Here is a 12,967-nt window from a genome sequence, read left to right as displayed (position 1 = left end):
AGCAAAGGCCAGGGAAGGGGTGAAGGAGAAAGACCTTCTACCTCAAAAGCAGGTACTTTCTCTTAGGTCCAGATGTTTGCAGTGATGTCCACTGATGCTCTGCTTCTCAGGAGGCTGAGATGCCTTAGGGCAGAGACATCAGATGTGGCAGACCCTAGATGAAACCAGGGTCTGATTGCCATCCTGGCTCGAGACCCCATGTGAGGACACATCACCAGTTTATCCACAGAGACTATCTCTCACTCAAACACAAGAGCTGGATGGTGAACATGAGGTCCCTCAAAACAAACCTGTGAAATTCAAAGTGTCTTGCCAAGGGTCCCAGAAAGAGGCAGCATTTGGTTTCACCCACTGTTGTTTCTCTGAGAAGGGGACATCCTCTCTCATTTACCAACCTGCTTCAAGGGGAAATGGGGAAAGACACCCGAGGGGAATTGCTAGCTAATCGGGGGGAATTGATGGCTAACTAATGAGTTATCTTTGTGTGCAGATGCAGGAGGCCACGTCTGGTAAGTTGTGGCAGTCTGAGTTACCTACTGACTTGTCCCCCTCCTCACATCCTGTCTCTCTCCTCTGCTCCTCATGGGCCTCCTACTGCAGGAATGTGGGGGTTTCACGACCGGGACCTGGTTTTGCGGAAAGCTCTCTACACCATGATGAGGACAGGGGCTGAAAGGGAAGCCCTAAAGCGAAGGTGGAGGTGGCAGCAGACACAGCAAAACAAGGAGGTTGGTACCTGCTGGGATGTCCAGAGCCTGGGACCCACACCAAGCACAGCCATGGGCCATGGTGGAGTCCAGAGCTGTGCCCCAAGGCCATGTCCGTCTTGTGAGGTCAGGCAGCAATGGCTTCTGGGAGTAGTAAAGCCTTCCCCATTTAAACCCACTGAAGAGGTGCCCATTACAAAAGCTCAGACCCTGGCACACACACAGTGACAACATGTCCACTCTCACCTCCTGTCCTTGCATAGTTATGAAAACCAACCACCTTCACTCTCAAAAGGTGTCCTGGCTTCGATGATGAATTATGCGGTCACCTATGTCTGGTCACTACTGGTGGTGGCTTGAAGGCCAGGTGTAGCCACAGGGCGGTCCTGGCACAGTCTACAGCCCCAGCTCTTGTACTTTATCCAGAGAGAATCCCAGTCCTCCTGATGATGAGGGACATTAGCACTTTGCTGTCCTAGAAGAAGAATCTGCCTGCTCTCTGATTGAACTTGGCCCATCATCCCTTTAAACTTTTTAATGGTCAACCCCAAGCCTGGTGTGTGTGCAGATTGTGTTTTGTCATTCTTACCCCCTGGGAATGACCCTTGTTTCTGGGTGGACCCCCAACAGCATTGAAATTGGAGACTGGGCATTCTGAAGAAATATTGTCGATAGCATATGGGGACAGTCAGTGGCCACTAGCAGGTGGTGCCCAGCCTGGGTGTTGGTTGGGCTTGGACTGAACCAGGGGTCCAGCAGGGCTGCCAGGCTCACCTGGAGTGGGGGGCGGGTGAGGAGGCTGGCCCACCACCTCCTGAGCCGGCTTCCATTGTGCCAGTCAGGGCTGGTGTACACCGAGGAGGAATGGGAGCGGGAGTGGACTGAGCTACTGAAATTGGCATCCAGCGAGCCACGCACGCACTTCAGCAAGAACGGTGGCACAGGCGGGGGGTAAGTGCTGCCCCTTCCCCTCCCCAATGGTCACCTTGAGCTCCTGGCCACCCAGCATGGGAAGTGGCTTGAGGGAGCACGTGGTAACCCCAGGCTGGGGGAAACACAAAGACTCCTGCCTTCAGACACTACATTCTCCTCAAGGACTCAGGGCACAGTTGTGAGGCGTGGCTGGACCCCTGCCAGATATTTGGGGGAAAGTTTACACAGCCTTGCATGCATTTTGCAGGTAGAGGCATGAAGGTCACCAGTGTTTTCCCTTCCTCATTGCAGGCAGTCCTGGAGAGAGGACTCCCTGCTCAGCCAGCCTTTGTAGGAGGCATGTGACTTGGGAGATCCTGAACCACTGCTGTTGTACTCACCAGGCTCAGAAGCCTCAAGCAGTTGGGTTTGGATTTTTTCCACATAAGTATCTATTTAATTCCTGACTTCAAGAAGTCACACTGAGGGGAGCCTGGGTGGCTCAGTTCGTTGAGCATCTGACTTCAGTTCAGGTCGTGATCTCATGGTTTGTAAACTCAAGCCCTACATCAGGCTGGCTGCTGCAGCGCAGAGCCCACTTCAGATGCTATCTCTCTCTCTCTCTCTCTCTCTCTCTCTCTCAAAAATAAATAAACACTAAAAATAAATAAATAAATAAATAAATAAATAAATAAATCACACTGAGAGCAAGAGGTCATTAAGTGAGTCCAGCATCCCCCAATGAGCTCCATAGATGTTATGCACATTACTGGCAAAAAGATTTTGGCTTTGTGCACATGTAGGGAGTAACTTGTTCCTAAAGACACAGCTTAAACATCCAATATGAGAATGAAGAGTGTGGCCAAACAAAACAGTCACCAAACCTGTGGCCATAGCATTTCAAAGGAGGTATGTGCTTTGGTTCACACCTACTGAAGTTGAGGGCCAAGCTGTCACCCTAGAAAAAGTCTCAGCCAAACAAGTAAGCCTGAGCATTTGGGGTGCCTGGGTGGCTCTGTCGGTTAAGCATCTGACTCTTGATTTTAGCTCAGGTCATGATTCCAGGGTCATGGTATCAAGCCCTGTGTCAGGTTCCACGCTGAGCATGGAGCCTGCTTAAGATTTTCTCTTCCTCTCCCTCTATCTCCACTGCTCACACATCACATACTCTCTTTGAAAAAAAAAAAAAAAAGAAAGAAAGAAAGCCTGAGTGTTGACACTGAGGAGACCCAAGAAAGGATCAGACGCCAGTAGACAGCCTGTGCTGGGACTATGTCCTGGCCCCACATCTTGGCCTCTGGGCCCTCAGCCACCAGCAAGCAGGGCCTGGGGCTTCCCAGGCCTGGCACTATATTGGGGACCCTCAAAGATAAGCCCTTCAGTACAGAAACCCATAAACACAATTCCCACGGGGTTGTTTTTTCACTTTGTTTTAATAATATGACATGTCAGTCCCAAAAGTCTGTCTTATTTAGGACATTTAAGGACACAAAATTCTAAACACTCAATTCATTCCTGAAAATTCCACACTCTGCTTTTCCATGCCTCCTGAGCCATGCCTGAGATGTGCCTAAAGAATTCCTTGGCATCCCTTTCATTGTTGCCTCTCTGGCACGTGCCACAGATGCAGGTGGATTGACTCTACCCCAGTGTGTCTTCTGGGATGGGGGGGTACAATAATAATAGGTGACCATCACCATATCCTGTGTCCCCAGAGTCCCCCCCCCCCATCCAGGAGGCACTTGGGACATGGTCACACAGCTGATCAGGTGTATCTTAGCTCTTAAGGTCTCAGCTTCTCCTGCTCCCTGGGAACCAAGAGGACCCAGAGCTGAGTTATGGGCTGAAAGAGTGGTGTATCTAGTGTTCGTTTCTGTCTCCTTCCCATGGGACTCAGGTTTGCCAACTCAGTCAGGGCAAGACCATAGCAGAGGGGCCTCCTTGGTGTTGGGCCGCAGCTCTGTTCTTCTCTTAAACTTTGAGGGAATGGGAAAGAGAGAGAAGGCATTGGACTAGCTACCCACTCTCCCCAGCTCACAAAAAGAGGGCTCTGGGGTGGCTGATACCTGCCAACCCAACTGTAGCTCTCATGCATTTCCAAATTCCACCCCCCTACACACACACACCCAGGACCCCTTCACCATAAATTTGGCCTCAGTTGTAAAGATAAAAATGTGTCTAGGCAGTGAGTGTTAGATGAAAGATGTTATTCCCCCCACAAGAGATCCCTTGTTTTTTTTTTAACCCCCTCCACTGTAACTTGGACCAGCAGGTTTGGGGAGCCAATAAACATCACACAAGCTACCAGCGTCCTCTTCCATCAGGGGCACAGAGGTAGTAGGCAGGGGTGGACAATACCTGATGCAGGTGGGAACTCTGACACCTGCCAGGCCTTCAGGAGCATCTCCTCTTTGCTGGCCATTTGCACAGACCACAATAAGGAAATGCTCTTCAGGATGGTGTCCAAGCCCTCATGGCTGGTTTCTCCTGAGTTTTTAATGGTTCCAGGAGCTCAAATATTACTCCCATGGCCCCTCCCATGCCAGAGCTCAGAGTTTTCTGGCCTGATGTCTGCAGCCAACAGGGCCATGTTTGGGCTTGGGATGGTCACGTGTATCCCACAGCAACAGGTGAATCTCAGAAGGAGGCAAGGAACTGCTAGAAATGAAGCTTTTTTGGTTCTGACATGTTACTTTGGTAAACGTGTGTGAGCTCTGCGTGAGACACCAGCTTTTAGTCTCTCTCACCTGGTCTTTTCACCTTTCCCTTCATTCTGGACCACTCTCATATGGTCAAGCTAACAAGAATACCAGTATGTTGTCTCCCTCCAGGAGAGGCTCCCCTGCCATGGAGCTCCCACCTCCCCTTGGGGTTCAGAAGTTCAAAAGAGACTGTTTTTTAGTGAGTTGTCAGTATCTGCATTTTGCCTCAATCTTCCCTGGGCAAAGGGAAGAGGTTTGCCTCCTCACATTGAGCTAAGAGATGTGGGGCATCTCTGGGGCTTGAGGGCCTTAGAGACTAGTACCCACTGTCTTCCCCAAGGCTCTGAAGGCTGAGGCTGGCCAGCTCCCAAGTCCTCACAGCCATGGAGGATTATGCAGTGCTAAGAGCTATGCATGCATGCTTTCCGAGCATCAGGAGTGAACCCTGGGATGAGGCCTAAGCTGGGCTGTCTTCAGGAGGACTCTGCCTACAATGAGGGTAAACCCAAGAGGCCGGGCCAGAAGGCTGATCACAAGACATCAGATTAGGGTGCCACCACCTCTGTCCAGGGAACTAAGGACAGAGACAGTGAGCTGTGGGGAGGTCTCAAGACCCACAAAAGCACCTCCATAAAAACAGGGTCAGCATTTGGGCCTCCACCAAGTCCAGTCGGCACCCAAAAGAAGAGTCAAGAAGGACTTTCAGCCTCTCCTCTCTGGCCTGTGGCAACCACACAGGGGGTCACAGATGGCAGCCAGAGAATGAGGAGGCAGTGATGTGAGAAACAGCAAAATGGCCTGGGCCTGGCAGCCCCCAGGAGAAGCAACCAGACAAGCCACACAAATTTTCCAGGTTTAATTTGGGGATAGGAGAGAGCTAAGCAAGAGAGAATGAGTTTGCAGGTGTGACAAAGACTAAAATGGCCCTCTTTGTGTTCCCTCCTATACCTGGCTCATTAGGAAACCTGGTTCCCAGGGATGAGGGACAAGTGTAGCAACAGCAGCAGCATGAGCCTTTCCCTCTCTCCTGCTCCCTGCCCAGCTTCTGGCCTCCTAGTACTGGCACAGATGGGGGTCAGCTTCTCCCTGGCATGGACACTGGCCTGATATCATTTTTAAATCCCTTACTTCGCCCAGAACATGGGGAGTTTATGTATCTGAAGTGGTTGGAAGGGACTGAAGGGCAGACTCAAGAATGAGCTTGGCCCTCTTTCTTTCTTCTTCCTGCACGATTCATAGCGGCTGGCCCCCAGGCTCACTGGCAGAACCTGGCAAGAGACCCTGGAGGCAGAGATGTATGTCCACTGCTTGCCCAAGGAGAAGGGTGTGTAGACCAGGTTGGTGTTCAGGCAGGGAAAGCTACCAGCTAGATAGCCACCATGGATAGGGTGCTTAGGGCTGATGCCCCAGAGTACATGATCACAGAGCAGGGCACCCTTGAAGACCCCAGGAAGGCAATGTGGGTATGGGCTTCCTGTTGAACTTCAGATGCACAAGAAAGACAGATGATGGCATCCACAGACATATACTTGCAAGCATAGTAAAGAGCCAAGACCCAGGCAGAGCCAGGTGCTTCTGAGCAGGGCACACTTAAAGCCACAGAATGAATTCCCTCTGATGCTTGCAAATCAAAATGTATCCATTTCTCCATGGCCAAAATAATAGAAATCAGATGTCCTGTGCTACTGCTGCTGCTCCAGAGACCCTCTAAGATACCACCCGTGAAATGCAACCCTCCCAAAGGGCTGCTGCTGGGGTTTTTATAGCCCTGTCTAACCATCACCATTGTTGCCATCCTGGGTGCTTGAACCCTCATGAGGGGCACGGGGAGAGGGATGCTCCCCAGAAGGAAGACAGGGAGGTAACAAGGAAATAACTCTGCCCTAAATCTGGCTGCCCATCACCTTCTTGCACCTGCAGCCCCACACCATACTCCAATAAAAGAGGTGTGTGCGATCAGAAGAACCCAGTTACTTGTTCTGAAAGTGATGAAAATCTCTGACAGCTATTAGTGAAGGTCTCTGGGTACTTCATCTAGTTTCAGGACAACTGCATAAGGAGAGCAAATAAAAGAGCTTGGTGGACCGTGACCAGAGACCCAAACTTAAATGCACTGGGTTATAGTCCCAAGCTGGGCATGTGAATTTGGACATGTCTCATAAACTCTTTGAGCCTCTGTCTGTTCATCTGTAAAATCCACTTGGTAGTAACTTCCCTGCCAGTTGTATCAGTTTTTGATGGTTGCATAGCAAGCCACCCCCAAACTCAGAACAGCCACTCTAACAGTGGCTTAGAACAGCATCCAGTCAGATTTCCTCATATTCTGGGGGTCCCTGGAATTGCCTGGTGCCACTCGAGGGGCAGAAGTCATCTGGCAATTAGTATGGGCGGGGCTAGATAGTCCAAGACAGTCTTATTCACTGCTCTGAGGCTGAAAACTAGCTCTCCCTGGGCCTCTGTCCACATGGATTTTTATCTTTGAGGAGGTCCAAGACTGCCCAATACAGTCTAAGGGCAAGGAAGAGAGGGCAGCCCCTGATTTGCTGGCGCTTCTCAAGCTTCTGATTGCATCACTGTACTAATGTCCCATTGGCCAAAGCAAGTCACATGGCCAAGCCAGCCTCAAGGCAGAGAGATAGACTCCACCCGTGAAGGGAAGAGGGGCAAAGTCACATTGCAAAGGGACAAGTACAAAGGAATGTACACAGGAAGGATCTGTAGCCACTAAAGCAATCTGCTACATACTCAGATGTTCTTGGTATGGAGTGACAAAATCACAGATTCAAAGGTGTTTGGAAAGGGGTATTTTTACAATAGTAAAAATAATGTTTATTAAGACATCGTCACACTTATTCTGTAAATTGGCATACCTGCTGCCTATATGGTATGTTGTAAGGGCCCTTCCTAGATATCTGAAATGTGTTCCCTCTCCCTGACTTTCCACTCGCTCATCTCAATGTCTGATATTCCACCCTTAGAAATTCAATTCTTTTAGTCTTAAGGGCTTTGAGGCTTTAAGGAGTCTCTCTGATTATGGAGCAAATCCCTCCTGTTAGTTTATACATCAAGGTCACCACATTTTATACTCTGTGGCCTGACCTCCAGAGCCTAGTACTGCAGGAAAGGAACACACACACACACACACACACACACACAAAAACAGCTTATTGGATTGTTCTGGGCATAGCTGAGGAAGAAAGGAAGGAAGGAAGGAATGTGTGCTGAGCACCTACCTGCCTTACACACATTATCCTCATTTTATAAATTAGGAAACTTGGAGCACCTAGGTGACTCACTTGGTTAAGCATCTGACTTCAGCTCAGGTCATGCTCTCATGGCTCATTAGTTCAAGCCCCACAGCAGGCTCTGTGCTGACAGCTTGGAACTTGGAGCCTGTTTCGGAATTGGTGTATCCCTCTCTCTCTGCCTCTCCCCTACTAGAACGCAGTCTCTCTCTCTCTCTCAAAAATAAATAAACATTTAAAAATAAGAAAAAATAGGAAACTAATGCTTGGAGAGATTAATTGACTTGTCTCCAGTTAGTTACTGGTGAAGCTAGAATATAGACCCAGGTATGTCCGAGTCACAGCCCTGGGATTTTCTAGAGCATATACTGGGACAAGCCTCAGTACCTTCTTAAGAGTGCACTGCAGATAGACCTTCTGAGTCCTGGCATATCTGAATCTGTGTTTATTCTACCTCACTCTTGGTGGATAGGTTGGCTAGGTATAAAATTCTAACTTTAAATTCAGGAGATGAATGATATCATCAAAGAAAAAGTCAGACAGAAAGAAATGAGCTTTCTGGCATTCAGCTCAGGTTGGCTAATTTGAGATGAGAAACAATTACATGAAATCCAAAGACTAAATATATTCAACTTCTTCATCTTTATAAGCTCTGAAAAAGATTTATTCATTAGCCTAGCATTTATTAATTGCCTTCCATTTGCCATGCATTTTTATGAATATAGTCTCATTCTGCCATCACAGTAAACTTGTGAGATAAAAATTATAATTTTCACCCAACATATGAGGAAACTTGGATTCAGGATGGAAAATTATTTGTCCAGGGCATTGAATGATAAAGCCATAGTTCAAACTCAGATCTTCTGCCTCCCAGGTCCCCTGCTTTTTTTTTCCTGTCCCTTCGCTCAGAAGCCTGTCTCCATTATTATGGAGAATTAGATTTTTTCTACCTTCAGAAACTTTAGTTCTGTGGGCAATGGAATAATATCTCTTTGTTTTCTAGTCCAATTACAGGATGTGTTTCAAGCAATCACCATTTGAATCCCAGCCCTTACTAACAATAGACTAAACCTGCACCATCAGTTGTCTGCTCTGTGAATGTACAAAAAGGCATTTTCCAATTCAGGCTCTCTGAGTCTCTCCTTACTCATCTGTCAAATGTTTAAAACCTTTGTAAATATTAGGTCAATAATGAATTAATGAGAGGAATTATCTTAAATGCGTTTACAATTAGTTATTACCAAGCAATTTTCAACACAACCCCTACATTTTGTGTAGGGCAGGGAATAACCTGGGAGGCAGGGAATAAACCGGGATCCTCTCAGTTTTAAGAATATAATGTGATGGGGCGCCTGGGTGGCGCAGTCGGTTGGGCGTCCGACTTCAGCCAGGTCACGATCTCGCGGTCCATGAGTTCGAGCCCCGCGTCAGGCTCTGGGCTGATGGCTCAGAGCCTGGAGCCTGTTTCCGATTCTGTGTCTCCCTCTCTCTCTGCCCCTCCCCCGTTCATGCTCTGTCTCTCTCTGTCCCAAAAATAAATAAACGTTGAAAAAAAAAATTAAAAAAAAAAAAAAAAAAAGAATATAATGTGAATCCCATCAGGGAAATGGAAAAACCCACTACATGTGTTAGAAGGTCAAAAAGAAAATGTACTGACAATACCAAGTGCTGGTGAAAATGCAGAACAAATACAATTCTCATACATTGTTGGTGGCAATATAAAATGGTACAACCACTCTCAAATGTAGTTTGACAGGTTCTTACAAATTTAAACATGCACTTGCCATATGACCCAGCCATTCCGTTCCAAGTATTTACCCTAGAGCAGTGTTTCTCAGCCAAGAGTAATTCTCCCCCTGTGACATTTGGCCAAGATCTAGAGATAATTTTAGTTGTCACAACTGTAGGGTGGGCTAGGTACTGCTAGAATCTAATGGGTAGAAGCCAAGGATACTGCTAAGCATTCTAAAATGCACAGGACAGCCACCCAAAAGAAAGAATTATCTGGTACAGACTTTTCAGTAGTGCCAAGGTTGAGAAAATCTGCCCCAGAAAAATCAAAACATGTTCACACAAAGATCTTTATATCAGCTCTATTCAAAATTCATAAAAAACTGGAAACTCAAATGTCCTTTAATAAATGAATTGGGCTACATTCTTATTATGGGATACTACTCATCAATAAAAAGAAACAAACTGATACACACAAAAACTTTCATGAAACTCACAGACATTCTGCTGAATGAAAAGTCAAATCTCAAAAAGTTATGTGCTGTATGTATGATTTCATTTATATGACATTATCCAAAAAATTAAAACTATCAGGATGGGGAACAGATCAGTGGTTCGTATACTTACATATAGATGTTCAATTTTCCAATATCATTTGTTGAAAAGACTATCCTTTCATCATTAAAACCCTTTAACATTTGTCAAAAAATAATTGGTGTTATTTTTGTATGTATTTCTTTTCTGGATTCTCTATTATTTTCCACTGGAATTTGTGTCGATCTTTTGACAATATCACCCTCTTAATCGGTGTTACTTTGTAATAAGCCTTGAAACTGATTAGCATCATTCCTCCAACTTTCTTCTTTTTTAGTATTTTTAGTTTGGGGGAGGGGTTGTTTTGTTTTGTTTTGTTTTGCTTTCCCATATAAATTTGTAGAATCCACTTATCTGTATCTGAAAAATATCCCAATGACATTTTTATTAGTATTGCATTAAATCTATACCTGAATTTGGGAAGATTGAAATCTTTACAATGTTGAGTCTTCTAACACATCTTTTTTCATGTGTTCGAGGGATACAGTATGTCTCTCCATTTATTTAGATATTTTTTAAAAAATGTGCATTCATTTTGAGAGAGAAAGAGAGCATGTACACATGCAGAGCTGGAGCATAGAGAGAAAGAGAGAGAATCCCAAGCAGGCTCCATGCTGACAGCGCAGAGCTCGCTCACAAACAGGGCTCTAACTCACAAACCGTGAGATAATGACCTGACCCAAGGTCAAGAGTCAGACGCCTTAACCGACTGAGATACCCAGGCACCCCTAGATCTTTCTTGCTTTGTTCAATCAGTGTTTTATAGTTTTTAGCATGTAGGTCCTATACATGTTTTATTCAGTTTATACCTGAGCAGTTCATTTGGAGTTACTATAAATGATAGTGTGTGTGTGTGTGTGTGTGTGTGTGTGTGTGTTTTAATTTAGGTTTGCAATAGCACATTGCTAGTTATAGAATTGTGGTTGATTTTTGTGTTGGCTTTGTATTCTGTGACATTACTACACTCATTTATTACATCTATGAGACTTTTTTTGTAGATTCCTTCAGATTTTCTCCACAGAAATTCATATCATCTGTGAGCAGGGATAGTTTTCTTTCTTCCTTTCTAGCCCTTATGCCTTTATTTTTCTTGACTTATTGCACTACTTAGAACTTCTAGTACCATGCTGAATATGCATGGTAAGAGAGGACATCCTTTCCTGGTTACCAATGTTAGTCAGAAATCTTTATTAATATGATGATAAAGGTTTTGTAGGTATCTTTTATCAGGCTGAGGAAATTTACTTCTACTCCTTTTGTTGCAAGTTTCTATAATTAATTAATGTTGAATTTTATCAAAAGAATTTTCTACATAAGTTAATATGATCATGTGGGAGTTTTTCTTCTTTAATTTACAGCTTCCATTTTATCATATTTACCCTGTACACCATGTGTTTGTTGTTGTTGTTCCTCTGTTCTTCCTGGTCTTTTTTTCAGTGTTTTTAAAGTCTTGATTTAACTATTGTGATTTTGACTATGTTTCTTTATATGTTTCGTAAATGGTTTTAAATTGCAATACACATTCCTTAAGCAATCTTTTTTGGAATTGATATTTTACGTCCAGTGAAAATTACTTCAAGTGACATTCAGAACCCTTACTACCATATAGGCCCCTCATCCTCTCCCTTTATGTTATAATTTTATTATATGTTACATCTACTACATACCTTGAATAGCCCATAAGCCAATATTATAATTTTATGTGAATCTTCAAATATATATTAAAGAACTCAAGAATAAAGGAATTGTCTAGTATATTGTGCAGATCATGAGCATTTCTGTTGCCCTTGCTTCATTTTTGACATTCCAGCTTTTCTTCTGGTATCATTTTCTTTCTATCTGAAAATGTTCCCTAAATTCTTTTAGAAAGATTTGCTGCTTATGAATTCTCTAACTTTTCCTTCATTTGAGAATGTCTTTATTTTACCTTCATACCTGGAGGATATTTTTATTGAGTACAGAATTCTAGTTTAACATTCTTTTCTTACATCACTTCAGAAATTTTACTCCCCCTCCATCTCTCTTCCATGGTTCATGGTGAGAAATTTGCAGTCATTCAAATAATTGTTTCTCTGTTGAATGTATCACCTTTTTCTGGCTGCTTTCAACAAGTTTTTCTCCATCTTTAGATTATAACATTTTATTTTGATGTGTCTGGATTTCTAGAGGTTTGTCCTCTTTAGTTCTCTGGGCTTTTTGAATCTATAGATTTGTATTTTTGCCCAACTTAGTAAGCTTTCCATTACTATTTCTTTAATTTAGTGGGTGGAGTACTGTACTCTTTCTCTTCTTCTGGGACTCTGGTAATATAAATGTTAGACATTTGGCATTGTCTGACAGGTCACTGAGGGTCTCAGTTTTTCAATCTTCTCATCTTCAGACTGAATCATTTCTATTGATCTGCCTTCAAATTTACGGACTCTTTTTCCTTCATCTCCATCTGGTATTGACTCCATTCTGTGAATTTCTTTATTCTACTTATTGTATTTGGGGGCTCTAAACTTTCCATTTGGTTTTCCTGATATCATACCATATTGGTTCATACCATAGGGTTCAACCTGCCTTCCCTGGGGTATGGTTACCATGTCAGTTAAGTTTTCAAAGCCTTCGTTGTCCTATTCGGCTGCATAACTCAGTCTGTGACCTGGGTATGATCTATTCAGTCAGTCCTCAGAGCCTTTGGAATTCTGATTAGGACCTAACCTATACATGCTCAACTTGGGGTTGGGGTGGGGGGGGAGTCCAGGAGTTAATAGATAACCTCACAAGGTTGTTTTCTCAAGTTTTCCCTTTCCATAATTTTCCAGGTACTTTTTGGTTGCCTGGGACTCCCTTTTCTGTCCTCCAGCCAGAATTCTAGGGCCTTAGTTACAGCACTCTGCCATATAATTCTGAGACTGCACCTGTATCCTGGGTCAGATGGCCAGAGGACAGAGAGGGGGGAAATGCTACACAAAATGAGGGAGGGAGGACACCTGGGTGGCTTAGTCAGTTAAGCATCCAACTTCAGCTTGGGTCATGATTTCATGGTTCTTCAGTTCAAGCCCCACATCAAGCTCTTCTGATGCCAGCCCAC

General features: G+C 44.7%; 1 protein-coding gene across 1 annotated transcript in view; it reads left to right on the top strand.

The window, feature by feature from the left end:
• OTUD7A (OTU deubiquitinase 7A) overlaps positions 1-12,967 on the top strand; it is a 368,821-nt gene that overhangs the window by 323,236 nt on the left and 32,618 nt on the right. The window contains exons 8-9 of the mRNA XM_042988268.1: positions 601-728; positions 1,546-1,658. Coding sequence (XP_042844202.1) covers positions 601-728; positions 1,546-1,658 — 241 coding nt within the window. The remainder of the gene's footprint in view (positions 1-600; positions 729-1,545; positions 1,659-12,967) is intronic.

The sequence above is a fragment of the Panthera tigris genome, chromosome B3 (genome assembly GCF_018350195.1).
Source record: "Panthera tigris isolate Pti1 chromosome B3, P.tigris_Pti1_mat1.1, whole genome shotgun sequence".
Classification (NCBI taxonomy): Eukaryota; Metazoa; Chordata; class Mammalia; order Carnivora; family Felidae; genus Panthera; species Panthera tigris.
This window is presented reverse-complemented; position numbering and strand designations above follow the sequence as displayed.